Source organism: Eptesicus fuscus, chromosome 5 (assembly GCF_027574615.1).
Source record: "Eptesicus fuscus isolate TK198812 chromosome 5, DD_ASM_mEF_20220401, whole genome shotgun sequence".
Taxonomy (NCBI): domain Eukaryota; kingdom Metazoa; phylum Chordata; class Mammalia; order Chiroptera; family Vespertilionidae; genus Eptesicus; species Eptesicus fuscus.
Genome location: NC_072477.1, coordinates 62,160,149 through 62,177,462, shown reverse-complemented (window position 1 = coordinate 62,177,462; position 17,314 = coordinate 62,160,149). Strand labels below are relative to the sequence as shown.

Genomic DNA, 17,314 nt, shown 5'->3' with positions numbered 1-17,314 from the left:
AATAGTAAATGTATAAATAATATAAACCTGTATATAGTCTTTACCTAGATGAACTTACTATAGAGTTTTATCCCATTTGTTTCATCATCTCATTTCTCTCCCTCTCCCCAAAGCATTAAAAGGTTAGCCCTTTGCCCCTAAATACTTCACTGCAAATTTCCTAAGACATACGGGTAGTTTCGTACATAACCACAATACAGCTATCAACTCAGCGTATTTAACATGGATACAATATTTTGATCTACCATTGGTACTCCAGTTTTGTTTTCAATAGCATTTATAGTACTTTCCCCCTCTAGCACAGAATCCAGTTTACAGTCAGGTATTTCATTTAATTGTGGTGTCTCTTTAGTCTCCTTGGATCTGGAATGTTTCCCGTGACACTGGCATTTTGGAATAATACAGCCCCCCTCCCACATTTTAATTTTTTTAATAGAATGGTCTTCATTTTCGGTTTGTGTTTTCTTGTGATTCATTTCAGGTTATGATTTTTATTTTACTTTATTATTATTATTTTATTATTTGTTTTTTGTTAATCCTTACTTGAGGATGTTTTTCCCCATTGCTTTTCAGAGAGAGTGGGAGAAAAGAAGGGAGGGAGGGATGGGGGAAGGAAGAGAGAGAGGAATATCAACTGATTGCTTCACACATGCACCCCAACTGGGAGTGGGGAGCAAACCGCAACCCAGGTTGCCAGCTATGAGTTTTAGACTGAAATGCTGCTTAAGTGATGTGTCCTTCTAGGGTGAAAGCACACTGTGTTCAACTACCCCTCACTGATGATGTTCATTTAGACCAGTCAAGATATGAACCAGTTTCTTCATTGTATTATTATTATTTTTCTCTCTTGCTACTAGTAAGTCTGTAGGGAGACATTTTAAGACCATGTAAACATCCTATTCCTCATTAAAGTTTCCCCCTGGATCTAGCATCCATTGGTGATATTTTGCCTAATCCAATCTCTACTGCAGTGGTTGCAAAATGATGATTTTCCAGCATTTTCTCTAATTTTAGCAATAGGCTCTTGGCATTCTGTCAGCAAAACCCTCCCTTCTCTCTTTATTAATTCACTAGAGGCCCGGGGCTTGAAATTCGTGCAGGGGGGGGGGGGGGGTGAGAGGGAAGGGTCTCCTCAGCCCAGCCTGCACCCTCTCAAATCCAGGACCCCTTGGAGGATGTCCGACTGCCGGTTTAGACAGTCGGACATTCCTCTCACAATCTGGGACTGCTAGCTCCTAACTGCTCGCCTGCCTGCCTGATCGCCCCCAACTGCCCCCTCCCCCCGCTGGCCTGGTCGCCCCTTACTGCTCCCTCTGCCAGCCTGGTCGCCCCCAACTGCCCCCCTCTGCCGGCCTGGTTGCCCCCAACTACCCCCCCCCCGCCAGCCTGGTCACCCCTCACAGCCCCGCACCCCCTGCCAGCCTAGTCGCCCCTCACTGCCCCCCTCTGCCTGCCTGGTCGCCCCATGCAGCCTGCTGTTTGGTCGTTTGGTCATTCCTCACTAATCCCCCTGCCGGCCTGGTCACCCCACACAGCCTGCCGTTTGGTTGTTACTGTGAGGGCATCCCAATCAATTTGCATATTACCCTTTTATTAGTATAGATTATTAGTATGAACTCCTAAATTCTTACTTTCCTCCCAATGGTTTATAATTCATTATTTTTAAAAAAAAATATTTTTATTGATTTTTTTACAGAGAGGAAGGGAGAGGGATAGAGAATTAGAAACATCAATGAGAGAGAAACATTGATCAGTTGCCTCCTGCACACTCCCCACCGGGTATGTGCCAGCAACCAAGGTACATGCCCTTGACCGGAATCGAACCTGGGACCCTTGAGTCTGCAGGCTGACGCTCTATCCACTGAGCCAAACCGGTTAGGGCTATAATTCATTATTATCTTTAATTACCTTGGTGCACAAATTGCCCCAGATTTTGAGGAGCCCTTTTAGATTGTTCCAATGTCCTTGTGACATGTCCGCATCATATTTTTGAGCACTTTCTTACCTTATGGCGTCATGGGATTCCCAGGCTAAGTAGCATCTATTTGCTTCAGCTCAAGGTCAGTTATGAGTAGTTCATACAGTTACACTCCTAGGGTGTTTTAGGGCTAGTTAGCACCTTACAAAAGTGTCTCAAACTACTCTGATTTTGTTTGTGTCCTTTTTGTAGTTTTCCAGTTTTCTTCTTTGGAGTTGTCGAGAAGTTGTAAGTGACTTTGGAAGTCTCTCTATCTTCAGCTCTTTTTAATTGCTGCTTCCAATCTTTTACTGGATGGAAAATGAGAGAGCCAAATGTTTAGTTTTATGTAAAGTAAAAGTGAATGGGTCATGAGTGAGGGCCCAAAGCATACTGTTTTGAGCAAAGTGTATGAGCTTGAGTGCATGAACTTAATTTCATTATTTGGTCTTTTTCACTTTGGTTTACCAGCTGTGTTCTGGGTAGTTGAGCTTACAGATAGGGACTTGGATAAATAATTATTGTTTTTCTAAAGGGATTGTAAAGAAAGAAGATATTTGTGTCCCTTTTGAATTATAGGATTTCAGGTCAGATTATCTTCTCAAACCCAATACCACTCTTTTCTTTTTTTTGTAAAAAAATTATTTTCTTATTCATTTTTTCTTCAATTACAGTTGACATACAATATTATATTGGTTTCAGGTGTACACCCTAGTGATTAGACTTTTATATAATTTTCAAAGTGATCTCCCTGATAAGTCTAGTATCCATCTGACCCCATAGGTAGTTATTACAATAATAGAGGCCTGGTGCACAACATTCGTGCACTCGGGTGTGGGGGGGTGTCCCTCAGCCCGGCCTGTGTCCTTTCGCAATCTGGGAGCCTGGGGAGATGTCTGACTGACAGCGCGGGCCTAAGCCATCAGTCAGACATCCTTAGTGCTGCCGCGGAGGTGGGAGAGGCTACTGCCATTGCGGCTGGCTCACCAGCGGTCAGCCCAGCTTCTGCCCCCTGCATTGAGCGTCCGCCCCCTGGTGGTCAGTGTGCGTCATAGCGACCGGTTGTTCCACTGTTCGGTAGATTTGCATATTACCCTTTTATTATATAGGGTTATTGACTATATTCCCTATTCCACACTTTATATCCACATGACTTTTTTAACAAAATTTTTATTGTTGAAAGTATTATAAAGGTCCTCCCTTTTCCCTCATTAAACTCTTCCAGACTGCTCCCATCCTCCCTTCTCCCCCAGGCCCTCACCACCCCATTGTCTGTTTCCATGGGTTATGCATATATGTGTACAAGTTCATTGGTTGATCTCTTCCTACCCACCCTGCCCTGCCTTCCTCCACGTGACTTTTTATAACTTTCAATTTGTACCTCTTAATCCCTTCACCGTTTTCACCCATCCTCCATACTCTCCTGTCTAGCAATCATCAGTTCTCTATAACTATGAGTTTCTATTTTGTTTGTTTATTTCATTTTTTAGGTTCCACATATAAGTTAAATCATATGGTATTTGTCTTTCTCTGCCTGCTTTATTTCACTTAACATCCTTAGAGTCTATGTTGTAGCAAATGGCAAGGTTTCATTTTTTCTGGCTGAGTAATATTCCATTGTATATATGTACTACAACTTTTTTTTTATAAATCTTTATTGTTCAGATTATTACAATTGTTCCTCTTTCCCCCCCTCCCACATAGCTCCCCTCCACCTGGTTCCCACCCCACCCTCTGCCCTTACCTCCCCCCCACTGTCCTCATCCATCAGTGTACGATTTTTGTCCAGTCTCTTCCCGCATCCCCCACACCCCTTTCCCCGCCGAGAATTGTCAGTCCACTCCCTTTCTATGCCCCTGATTCTATTATATTCACCAGTTTATTCTGTTCATCAGATTTTTTATTCACTTGATTTTTAGATTCCCTTGTTGATAGATATGTATTTGTTGTTCATAATTTTTATCTTTACCTTTTTCTTCTTCTTCCTCTTCTTAAAGAATACCTTTCAGCATTTCATATAATACTGGTTTGGCAGTGATGAACTCCTTTAACTTTTTCTTATATGTGAAGCTCTTTATCTGACCTTCAATTCTGAATGATAGCTTTGCTGGGTAGAGTAATCTTGGTTGTAGGTTCTTGCTATTCATCACTTTGAATATTTCTTGCCACTCCTGTCTGGCCTGCATAGTTTCTGTTGAGAAATCAGCTGACAATCGTATGGGTGCTCCCTTGTAGGTAATTAATTGTTTTTCTCTTGCTGCTTTTAATATTCTCTCTTTGTCTTTTGCTCTTGGAATTTTAATTATGATGTGTCTTTGTGTGGTCCTCTTTGGATTCCTTTTATTTGGGGTTCTGTGCGCTTCCTGGAAGTTTTCTGTCATTATTTCTTCAAATAGGTTTTCAATATCTTGCTCTCTCTCTTCTTCGGGCACCCCCATAATTCGGATGTTGGTACGCTTGAGGATGTCCCAGAGGCTCCTTACACATCTTCATATTTTTGGATTCTTTTTTCTTTTTGCTTTTCCCGTTGAGTGTTTTTTGCTTCTTTGTATTTCAAATCTTTGACTTGATTCTTGTGGTCCTCTAGTCTGCTGTTAGGTCTCTGTATAATATTTTTTATTTCAGTCAGTGTATGCTTAATTTCTAGTTGGTCCTTTTTCATATTCTCGAGGGTCTGGCTAAATTTATCGGCTTTTTCTAGGAAATTCTTGAAAAACCTTATAACTCTGGTTTTGAACTCTATATCCAGTCATTTGCTTTCCTCCATTTCTTTCATTTGTGATCTGTTTCTTTGTCACCGCATTTTCGCTGCTTCCCTGAGTTGGTAGAGTAGCTTTGTATGGTAGGTGTCCTATAGGGCCCAGTGGCTCAGCCTCCCCCAGTTACCTGAGGTGGACACTCTTGGTGCACCCCTTTGTGGACTGTGTGCACAGCCTTGTTGTAGTTAAGTCTTGATTGTTGTTGGTATCACTGGGAGGAATTGACCTCCAGGCCAATTGGCTGTGAGGATCAGCTGTGTCTATGCTGGGAGAACTTCTGTGCTGGAGACACCCTTATGAGACAAGACTTGCAAAATTGCAAAAGCCTCTGTGCTCAGCTTGGATGGGGTGGAGTCTTAGGGCATAGCAGACAGCCTTGGCTTCCTGTCAGCCCTGCCCTATGAGGCCCCTGGTTCTCAGTGTCTCTCGGTAATCGCTGCAAGCACCTCTGAGAGAAAATCGCCCTCAAGTTTCGCCCACTGCCAGCCAGTCCAGTTTCTCCCCAAATGAGTCTGGGTTCCCAGAAACTCGCCCGGAACTGGAGTTCAGCACAGTTGGGAGCTTCCGTCTCCCTCCCGCTTTAGAAAGCCAGCCGCGCACTCAGCCGCCCATGTACTCAGCTGCCCGTCCTCTCCACGTGCACGCGCGTCTCCATACCTTAGCCTTTTGCAGCTCCTCTGAGTCTCAATGTGCTTTCCTCTTTCCTTCTAGTTGTAGAATTTCTACTCAGCCAGCTTTCCTGTGGTTCTGGATGGTGTCCGTTTTGTCTTTTAGTTGTAGTTTTGATATTGTTGTGTGAGGCATCAGTTTAGGTGTTTACCTATGCCGCCATCTTGGTTTCTCTCTGTACCACATCTTCTTTATCCATTTGTCTATTGATGGATACTTAAATTTTTTCCATATCTTGGCTATTGATGGATACTTAATTTTTTTCCATATTTTAAATAATGCTGCAATGAACATAGAGGTGCATATATTCTTTCAAATTAGTGTTTTGGGTTTCTTCAGATATATTCCCAGAAGTGGAATCACTGGGTCATAAGGCATTCCATTTTTAATTTTTTGAGGTAACTACATACTGCTTTTCACGGTGGCTGCACTAATCTGCATTTTCATCAACAGTACATGAGGGTTCCCTTTTCTCCACTTCCTCAACAAACACTTGTTAATTTATTGATAGTAGCCATTCTGACAGGTGTGAGGTGATATCTCATTGTGGTTTTAATTTGCATCTCTCTGATGATTCGTGAGGTTAAGCATCTCTTCATATGTCTATTGGCCATCTGCATGTCCCCTTCGGAGAAGTGTCTATTCAGGTCCATTGCCAATTTTTTAATTAGATTTTTTGTTTTTTAGTGTTGAGTTGTATAAGTTTTTTATAAATTTTGGATATTAACCCCTTATTAGATGTATCATGGATGAATATATTCTCTCATTAAGTGGGTTGTATTTTCAATTTGCTGGTGGTTTCCTTTGCTGTGCAAAAACTTTTTAGTTTGATGTAGTCCCAGTTGTTTATTTTTTCTTTTGTTTCCCTTGCCTGAGGAAATATAAGAAAAAATATTGCTACAAGAAATATCTGATATTTTGCTGTCTATATTTCTTCTAGGATTTTTATAGTTTTGAGTCTAACATTTAAGTCTTTAATCCATTTTGAGTTTATTCTTGTGTATGTTGTAAGAAGATGGTCTATTTTTATTTTGTCTACTATTTCTTTTGCACAGGATATTAATTAGTTCAAGTAAATAGTCATGCCTTTACAATGATTTTGTAAAAATATTGAACTTCTAGAAAGATATCTGGAATTCATAAGATTTAAGCCAGCTTAAAAAAGTGGTTGTAGTTAACTGAAGCACTGCAATGCAGACATGGCCTTAATGATTTGGTGGATGATGGTTGTTGACCATTCCCTCCATTATCCCTCAGATGTGTTCAGTCTCCACATTCATTAACAGACCCAGCCTCAGGGGCCCACGTCCCTAAAAAGCCACCCCAGATTACCCTGCAGAGCAGCACTGTGCGTTTTGCAGCACTCCTTCTTCCTTGGGGTTAACTGAGCTTATAATTGTCTGAAATTGAGAATAAATACAGGGCTTCTAGTGTCATCCATGACTGACAAGTCCTGATGAACCTCCTTAGGGGAACTAGGGGCTATTAACTCTCACAAGGTTGGAATTGTCTTAAAATGCTAAAGTTTTTACCTTAATAAAATGTTTTGTGAACATTTGAATCAATTTAGAATTTCTAGATGGAATTTATTAAAACTCAATTAAAAGAATAAAAAGGATGAACTACAAAAAGTAGAGGAATAGAACATAAAAAAACAAAAAAGGGGCCAGTGCACCATTGCCAAGGGTAATCTTGACAGGTATTTGCGGGGGAGGGGAGGGGCGGGAATCCACCCTGCCTTCTACACTGTTCAGTAAACTCAATACTGAATCAGACCCCTCTTTCCTCCAAGTTGCCAGGCAATATTCTTACCAACCTTTATTTCATTTTAAAATGGTGTTTTGACTGCTTCCTTTATTTTGAGGGTTGACCCATATTTGGGAATGCCACTCACTTATCAGCTCCTAAAACAGCCTTGACAAGTTTCAAGGACTCCGAGTACCTCTTGGCAGTCCCAGACTTTACAAGTCAGTAGATGACAGTCAGGGAGAGAGCAACTGAAATGTGCCAGCCCCTTTGTTTTCGTTTCAGTGACAGGAGAAACATCAATGGGTTCTTTCAGAACGTTAGTGAGGTTCCCTCCAGTATCTTGGATTCCTCCAGGCGTGCTGCCAGAGGAATCCTGTGGACTCTATGGGGAGACAGTGTCAACCAAGAGCGTGGTTAGTTATTTTATCACCAGACTCCAAAGGCGCCTGTAAGATCCTGGAGAAGGTGTAGATTAGTATAAGCACTACTTGTATAATACTCAGTGCAGCTGTATGGGTGAGGGAGGCGGGGGCAGAGCTTGTGGGGCTGTAGATATATGGAAAAAACACAAATTTGGATGCTCTTCTTTTTTTGTAGTACGAAATGCTTCATGTTACACCACCAATGAGCGCACCTGATGTCCTCAAGAAGAGCCCTTTGGTTGATGCTGCTGGCTGGGTGGATGTGGATAAAGAAACTCTGCAGCACAAGAAGTACTCAAATGTGTTTGGGATCGGGGACTGCACCAACCTTCCTACATCGAAGACCGCCGCTGCCGTAGGTAAGGTAACGTGCAGAGTTTCTTCCCCCTTCGAATGAAGTCACCCCAAGGCACCATGGTAACTGAAACAATAATTTGGCACAAATAGCATTCCACTAATAACGAGGAAACTTTTCTGGGTTGAAAATGACTTTGACTTCCCTGACACAGAATCATGTTGATGAACTTAGTATTGTGTAAAGAAGAAGGAATGTGTTGAGGGCTTTGTATCAGAGTCGCATGACCTCTTCTGCCTTTTCTAGGTCAGAGAGGTTGTTTTCAGGGGAGAGTGCATTAGAGAGAGGTCCCCACTTTTCCAGCTCTCAGGAATCCTGTTACTCCTCCTAGTGCCACACGCTCATCCCTGACCTTCTCAGTCTGTGACACCAGGCAGGTTGGCTATTTTTCTTCTGCCTGAAATACCGTAAACTTAGAGAAGCATTTGCTTCCCCAGAAAATACATGCAAGTCAATGAATGCTTGCAGACCAGAAAATTGTCCTGTTAAGACAAACACAGTGGAGCGTGCCCTGATTGGTACACCATTAAGGTCTCCGCCTGGAAAACTAAATTCTTCACCTCGATGTTCTGCACTAGCAGTGATGGGGAGAATTGCTTTGTACATTCTGTCCTCCATAGACAGGAACTGTCCTCTGTGGATGCTGTAAAGCACAGACCTCTCTGCTGATGGGAATGGCAGTGTTTTGTGTGAATTGTACACCTGCAGCTCATGTTGTGTTACTTTCGCTGACTACTTCAACCCAAGAAGGACTTTCAAGGAAACCTTCTGAATATCTTTTCCACTTTTGTTTTGTTTTGTAATTCTCACCCAAAGGTATTTTTCCATTGATTTTTTAAAACATTTTATTTTATTGTTTAAAGTATTACAAATAGTAGTACATATGTCTCCTTTTTCCCCCCATTGACCTTCCCCCGGCCTCCCCTACCTTTAGAGAGAGTGGAAGAGAGAGGGAAAGACAGAGAGAAATATCAATGTGAGAGAAACACAGACTAGTTGCCTCCTGCATGTGCCTCAACCAGGGTCTGGACCGGGGAGGAGCCTGCAACTGAGGCTCCGGAATCGAACCTAGGATCCTTCGATCCACAGGCCGAGCTCCACTGAGCCAAACCGGCTAGGGCTCTTTTCCACTATTAATAGTCATCCCCCCCCCCCCAACATTTTATTTTAAAAATCTCAAACCTATGAAACATTTGAAAGTACAGTGAATACCCATATATTCTTCAGGTATTAACTGACTACTAATGTTATATGGCATTTGCTTTATCGCTCTATGTACATTTTTTTTGCTGAGTTATTAGAAAGTGACTTTTGACTTCTTAATACTTTACCCTCAAATAATTCAACTTGCATCTCCTAAGAAAAAGGACTTTCTCCTCTATCTCCCCAAGATCATCATCATATCCAAGAAATGGAACATTCTATTAGAAAATCATCTCATATACAATCCAGTTTGAATTTCTCCAGTTTTCCTAATAATGTTTCTATGGCCCAGTCCTCTCTTAAATGCATGAACCAGTCAAGGACTGTTAGCAGAGGTTAATAAAGGGAAGGGAAGCAAAGGGAATTAGATACTGAGCCTGTTGGCTACACCAGGAAGCTACAGCTTCACACACACTCCAGGGGTCCACAGCGTTACCTGGACAAGGATGAACTCCCCCACCTACAGAATTGGCGGGGGGGGGGGGGGGGGGTGGTGCTGGGGAGGTAAGCACATGTGCAGTAGAAGTCAAAATGGCGCAGGGGGAAGTGCCTGACCACAGAGGCCTGGGAAAGGGAGCATTGGTCAGGGGGTGGACCCATCAAAAGCCTGCAAAAGCTTGGGAAGTTGATTGGTTATTTAGAAAAACTCCTGGTCTTTCAAGCCCAGGGGAACAAAGATATTTCTCTCTCTCTCTCTCTTTCTCTCTCTCTCTCTCTCTCTCTCTCTCTCTCTCTCTCTCTTCTCTCTCTCTCTCTTCCCTGTGTGCTTGTGCAACCATGCGGGTCTAGTACCTAACTGGGGCCCCAGGCAAACCTCTCTGGCTTCCAAGGACTAAGCTTTAATATGAAATGGAAACTCTGGACACTGGCCTTTGTTTGGGCTTTGATAAAGACAAGGTTGGACTTTTTTTCATGGCCAGATGGTTGGAGATGGGACATTGGGAACTCAGGGGCAATCCAGGGGCAGCCTTCCTGAATAGATCTTGTCACACCATGATCTCCCTTGCATGGGTCCTTGGAATGCTTTTCTCTGGATCCCATTGAAGAGCCCGATTTCCCCAGGACCACACACTACTCAGGGGTCCTCAAACTTTTTAAACAGGGGGCCAGTTCACTGTCCCTCGGACTGTTGGAGGGCCGGACTATAGTTTGAAAAAAAACTATGAACAAATTCCTATGCACACTGCACATATCTTATTTTGAAGTAAAAAAACAAAACGGCAAAAACACCCGCATGTGGCCTGTGGCCCGTAGTTTGAGGACGCCTGCTCTACATTGATTGTCATGTCTCTGGTTTCCTTTAATCTAGAACATACCCTCTAACATTTTTTTTTTAACTTTTATGACATTGGCATTTTTTAAGAGTCCAGGATGGTTAATCTGTAGAATATGCCATAATTTAGAATTGCCTAGTTTTTTCTTGTATTGGGATTCAGGTTAAAGTTTCACAGGACCCTCCACACAGGAGGTTGTGTGCCTCCCACTGTGCTGCCTCAGGAGTCCATTATGTTCATTTGTCTCGTCCTGGGTTCTTTGTCTTTGGGATTTATAGGTAGACTTTGGGGCCATACTTTGAATTTACATTTCTCTTAATGGAAGGCTGCTGAGTTTATGTATTAAATACCTGTGCTGCATGTGAGACCCAGATTACCCAACTTTTGACTTTCTTCAAAAAAACATGTCTGATTCCATGTTCCAAATAGATACTATTAAATACAATTAAATGAAAATTCTAAATGGAGTCTTGCTTCTAGCCCTGCCCCATCTTCTGAGCCTCTACATTCCCCCTGACCATGTAGAGAGCATCCCCACATTTATTTATTTATTTATTTATTTATTTGTTTATTTATTTATTTATTTATAGTTAAAAGCATTACAGATGTCCCTGTTTGCGTGGAGGGCATCCCGTTGTTTTTACATGTTTTTTTACAATCTGTATTATATTGTATGGTTGCTCCAGGGTTTATTTAACAAGTTCACACAACTTGTATTTGCATTGTTTCCAACCCATATTATCTTAAACTGTGCTGCAGTGAACGCTCGTCTTTCTGTCATTTCACTTGTGTGAAAGTCTATTTGCTCTTCTCTTTGGTGTCAATAGTCTTGACTTTCCCCAGGTGGATCTGCATTTCTGCCCCTCCCCAAGTCCTCTGAATTTACATTCCTCTTAATGTAAGGCTGCTGAATTTATGTGTTGAAAATACATAAATTCTTAGCAATGTTTACACTTGTCCCACAAATCTGTCCCTGGCGTTCCCTGCCACCAGCCAGGTGTCTTACCTCCGTCCAGGCCATCGTACTATTGCGAGCGAGACCCTCTCTTGCCACACGGAGTCTGGCTTTCCTGCAGCTCCTGCCTCTTCCTCTGCTTCTCTCTGCCCCAGGATTCTCCATGAATTACATACAGCCCCGCCAAGACCAGCATGTGACGTTTAACAAAAGTTAACTGAAGGCTTGGGTGTAACAGAAAGGGATTATAATACAGGGGAGCCCCCCGCCCCCCAAACTCAATACACCTCCACACACATGCACCTTAAACCTGGACAGTGTGACTGCTTCTTGGGTCCAAGGGCCCAGCCTCTCCGCAGGTGGCACCCTCTGGCCTCTTCTCTCCTTTTCTGTTGGCCTTGATGTCCTGCTGCAGGGGCCTCTTCGGGTTTTCTCAGTACAGATTCTAAACTCTTCATGGCCCTCACAGAGGAATAAAGTTTTTCAAAGGGGAAATATGATCTTTAGAGATGTTATCTGGCTCACAACAAAGATAGCTGGTGTATATCTATAATAATAAAAGCGTAATATGCAAATTGACTGAAGGGCTGAACAGCAGAACAACCATCCGGATGACCATGCCATGACACGCACTGGTGCCAGCCAAGGCAGGTGCGATGCAATTGGTTTTGGGGGGGCCCGCCATTGCCCCACGATTGCCCCGCAGAGGGAGGCCCAGGCCACCGGTTGGCAGGGCGATCAATCGAGGTGGAAAGGGGGTGGTGGCGGGCAGCACCAGGCCAAGGTGGGTGCAGGCGGGGGGAGGGGCTGGCTGCTGGCAGCCAGGGGAAACCTGGGTGCCGGTAGCTGGAGGGAAGCCTGGGTCCCGGGTTCTAGCAGCTGGAGGGAAGCCAGTGCCAGCAGCCGAGGGAAGGAAGGCCTACTCTTGCAGGAATTTTGTGCATCGGGCCTCTAGTATACATATATATATCTATATGTATATCTATATATCTATATGTATATATGTCTATATATCTATCTATCTATCTATCTATCTATAACTAGAGGCTCGATGCATGAAATTCGTTCAAGGGACTCGGCCCTCGCAACTGCAGTGGCTGGCCTCGGCCCTCACAGCCCCGGCTTCGTCTGGAAGGATGTTTAGCAGTCCGGTCTAATTAGCATATTATGCTTTTATTATTATAGACTAGTGGCAATGTGCATGAATTCATGCACATTGAAAGGGAATTAAGTAGAAGAAATATTTTAATATCACTATTTGCCAAGTCCTGGGTGCGGGTATCCAGTTCCCTCCTCCCTCCTGTCAGAGTCTGTGTTGGCTCCTGTGGGGAGGCAGCATCAAAGCCGGCACCCTGCGGGGCTGCAGGACTCTCCTAAGTCCCAGAGTCCCAAAGACCCTTGGGGCGACTCCCTCGAGTCCCGGAGTCCTACAGCCATCTTGTGATGGCATGAGGGCTTCACAGCATGACGATGTGAGGACCACTTAGGCTTTTATTAGTAAGATAGTATTTTTAAGCAGAGTTATTTATTTATTATATTTTGGATCCTTAAATTCCAGTAAAAAATTCATTGCTCTTTTGGGCATCAGCAAACTACAGCCTGCTGGCCAAATGCAGCTTGCTGCTTGGTTTCATACAGTTGGCTAAGATGTTTTCTACAGATGAACATTTATAATCAATTTGATGATAGGGAACACTGACTCTTATTCTTAAGAAAAGAATTCCATTCTTCTCATTAGTAGACTTATAGTACAAGAAGTTATTATTATACTTTTTTACATTTTGAATTTTGTTAATAAAGATTTTTGTTTTTTCATGTTATATAATAGCTTTGGTTTTGCCTCTTGGCCCACAAGGTCTAAAATTTTGCTTTACAGAAAAATTTGCTGACCCTGATTTTGGGGATTGCAAAATAATCACTTTAATGAGCATTTTACAGTAGATAGATAACCCATCTTTCCTCAGAAGTCAATCCAATCTCCCATCTCTAGAGACACAAACTACTTGTATTTTTAAAAGGGCAGTCTTTTTAAAAATATATTTTCAATTACAGTTGAGATACAATATTATGTTAGTTTCAGGTGTAAAACATAGTGATTATACATTTATATTCCTTATGAAGTGATCATCCCAATAAGTCTAATACCCATCTAACACCATATATAGTCATTACAATATTATTGACTATATTCCCTATGGTATACATTCCTGTGACTATTTTTATAACTGGCATATTTTGTTTTGTTTTGTTAATCCTCACCTGAAGATATTTTTCCATTGATTTTTAGGGAGAGTGGAAGAGAGAGGGAAAGAGAGAGAAACATCTATATGAGAGAAACACATCGATTGGTTGCCTCCTGCACAAGCCCCGACCAGGGCCCAGGCTGGTGAGTAGCCTGCAACTAAGGTGCATGCCCTTGACCAGAATCGAACCCGGGATCTTTTGGTCCACAGGCCGACACTCTGTCCACTGAGCCAAACCGGCTAGGGCCATTTTGTACTCCTTAATCCCTTCTTTTTTGCCCAGCCCTCCAACCTCCCTCCCATCTGGCAACCACCAATTTAAAACCGAACACTATTCTGGGATTAGATAATATTAAGGAATTATTACTAGAAATTTTGGTGTAAGCATGTTATTATGTTTGTGTTAAAAAAACAAAACAAAACACCTCCTCATCTATCAAAGATATACACAGAAATATTTATGGGTGAGTTGCTATGATGTTTGCTCTAAAAATGCTCCAGGAAGAAAAGTGGCATGTGTGATGGGATAGATGTAACAAGAATGACAGAGTTGGAAAATTTTCATAATAAAAAAGGCAGCCTCCCATTCTTGCCACCAGAAAACAAAAACGGCTATCTATCTATCTATCTATCTATCTATCTATCTATCTATCTATCTATCTATCTATCATCTATCTATCTTCTATCTATCTATCTATCTATCTATCTATCTATCTATCTATCATCATCTTCTATCTAATCTGGTCCAACCTCAGGGCAGTCTAGTACAGAGGAAAGCTCACTGTTTTGCCTAATTGATATACTTAGGCTATTAATGTAGGCTGGGACACAGGGACATCCCAGATGACTAGGGGATACGGGGCACACAGATCAAGGGACACCCACTGAACCCTAGGAGGAGGGCGGTGGGGTTGGGGTGTTGTTTCCCTTATAGTCCTTTTGTTTGAAATTGCCAGTCCTCCTGTCAGAGAGAGCTGGCTCGTCAGTGTCAAACTTGTGGAGGCACTTATGTGGGCCTTTGATGAACTGAAGAACCCATTCTGGTATCCAGAACTTCAAATAGTAAGAATCGTGTTCTAGTTAAAATTTAGAAGGATGGGGAATGGAGCCTTCTCAACTGGTTCACGTTAAAGTTATCTGCAAATGAGGGTTTATGAAAAACCTAGATGCTTATATTTTTCTGACTTTTCCATTTCTCTTACAGCTGCCCAGTCAGGAATCCTTGACAGAACAATTTCTCTGATCATGAAGAATAAAGAACCAATGAAGAAGGTTTGTAAGAGTCAGAGTCTCAATTATCAAATTCCATTCTGTGAGAAAACAATGTTTTCCTACAATGTTGGCACTTTCTTAATTAGTTTCTTTAATATAGCCATTGCAATTGTTGCCTTTCGTACTACTTTTTGTTATATAATCTTCATTTTTCATGGTACAAAAAAAAAAAAAAAGAAAAGAAAAAAATTTGCAATTGCTCAGAGTAAAGAATAAATTCTAAAGTATCTATATAACATCATGAAAAAAGCCACTTTCCAACTCAGTTTCATGTACAATTTTAGTATGATGGCTACACGTCATGTCCACTGGTGACGAGCTACAATCGAGTGATTCTTGCGGAGTTTAACTACAACTTGCAGCCCGTGGAGACCTTCCCCTTTGACCAGAGCAAAGAGAGACTTTCCATGTACCTCATGAAGGCCGACATGATGCCCTTTCTGTACTGGAATATGATGCTAAGGTAAGTGCATCGCTGGGGGAGAGGCACGTCTTTTAGCCTATCGCACCCCCTTGTGCAGGGCGATGGTTTTAAGGAGAAATCATGACCCGGAGCCCAGGACTGGCCACTGGGATCCCCCTTACTGTGCTGTCTTATGGTGATGGCAGCCTGCGAAGGATGCTGGATCCTCAGCCACACTTGGTGTGAGAGAGGCTGCCCTGGGTGAGGAAAGCGAGTAGTATATCCACCACCCACAGGGGTCACAGCCTCTTCTCTTCATTATTGGCAGCAACCAAGTCTTCGCTCTTTCATGTTCTGGCTTTTTCTCACTGCTGGGTTAATAATAATAATAAATCTTGGCAAATCGTTTTTTACATGTTAAGTAGTTTTTGCGTTGGTCACTTACTAGCTGTGTGTCTTAGGGCAAGTTGTTTAAACTCTCTGTGTTTAACTTTTTTTAAAAAAAACTTTATTGTTTAAAGTATTACATATGTCTCCTTTTTCCCCCCATTGACCTCTCCCCAGCTGTTCCCACCCCCCAGCACATGCCCTCACCCCTCTACTGTCTGTGTCCATGGGTTATGCTTATATGCATGCATACAAGTCCTTCGGTTGATCTCTTATCCCCCCAATCCCTCCTGATGGCCTGTGTTTAACTTTTTTATCTGCAAATGAAAGTAGCCTCAGAGGATGGGGATTAATGAGGTAACACATTAAAAGACAGCCACATAGTAGGCATAGTAGTGCATAAATAGAGTAAGAACATTTAATAATTCTTTTTCTTAGTTCCAAACAATGAAAATCTCATTTGACCTGTACTACTATGAGATAGGTAAGTCAGGGTATCTATACTAATGGTTTTCTTTTTATACCAGTGGTTTTCAACCAGAGTGATTTTGCCCCTCAGGGGGCATTTGGCAATATCTGGAGACATATTTGGTTGTCACAGCTGGAGGGGATGCTACTGGCTTCTCGTGAGCAAAGGCCAGGGATGCTGCTAAACACCCTACAATGCACAGGACAGTCCCCACAACGAAGAAGTAGCTGGTTCATAGTGTCAGTAGGGCTAAGGTTGAGAAACCTGGATCTATGCTTTATTTATAAGCAAATGAAAGTAGAGAGGATTGCAGTTTGCCTGAAGTAGAGATTGCATGCAAGTTTGCTGAACTGAGTGAGCATGTCCAGGCTCACATAGCAAGTCAGTGTCGAAGCCAGAACTCGAAGCATGTCCCCTCCTAGTCACAGGATCTTTCTACCTCACAAGACAAATCTTGCTTTATGTGCTGATGAGCATGTCTGTGAGCTATCTGACTTTCCTTTCAACATCCTGCTGACTGAGATCACTCCCATCTTTTCTGATGCAAATATCTTTTCCATGTCGTTTCTTACAGGGGTTACTGGGGAGGACCGGCCTTCCTGCGGAAGTTGTTTCACCTGGGCATGAGTTAAGGATGGCTCAACCCTTGCTATCTCTGGGCGGCTTCTGGACCAGGATCACAGTCAGACTGGCCAAGAGGAGCATGAAGAACTCCAGACCTAACCCTGTAAAGAGTTTAGTGCTGGATGCTGGGTGACGGGGACTAAATGCCTCCCTTTCAAGTCCCTCTCAACAGCCACTGTCCAGGCTGCCCGGAATGAGCTTGGTTCCTTGGAAATGTTAAAATAAAGGAATAGACTTCTATTTTTTAACTAAAATCTTGTCATTGAGATTCTATGAAAATTTTTTTTTAATCTGGATTAGTGGAATGAAAAGTCATAGCGCTTGGGAGGAAAAGATGGTGGTGGTAGAATAGCTTTTTTGTCATGGACTCTGAGTATTCAGCAGATAGCTGGTGTAATTTCACCCGAGCCTGTTTGGATTCACAGGAAACCAGGGTTATTCCAGGGAGAAGGTTTAAACAGTGTGACCGCCCTGAGCACGTGCTGCAGGAGCACAGTGGAGTGGACCCAGCGCTCTGCCACCTCCCTTCTGTGGCCACCGCCCCTCTGCAGCCCCCGCCCCTCTGCAGCCCCC

At 42.8% G+C, this 17,314-nt stretch overlaps 1 protein-coding gene across 3 annotated transcripts in view; it reads left to right on the top strand.

Annotated features, from left to right (window-relative positions):
• The window catches only part of SQOR (sulfide quinone oxidoreductase), a 71,494-nt gene extending 54,499 nt beyond the window's left edge, over positions 1 to 16,995 (top strand). For all 3 annotated transcript variants that reach the window (XM_054716258.1, XM_054716259.1, XM_008143102.3), the window contains exons 7-10: positions 7,732 to 7,915; positions 14,791 to 14,858; positions 15,143 to 15,321; positions 16,692 to 16,995. In XM_054716258.1, coding sequence (XP_054572233.1) covers positions 7,732 to 7,915; positions 14,791 to 14,858; positions 15,143 to 15,321; positions 16,692 to 16,749 — 489 coding nt within the window. In that variant the 3' untranslated portion in view covers positions 16,750 to 16,995. The remainder of the gene's footprint in view (positions 1 to 7,731; positions 7,916 to 14,790; positions 14,859 to 15,142; positions 15,322 to 16,691) is intronic.
• The last annotated feature ends 319 nt before the right edge of the window (positions 16,996 to 17,314 follow it).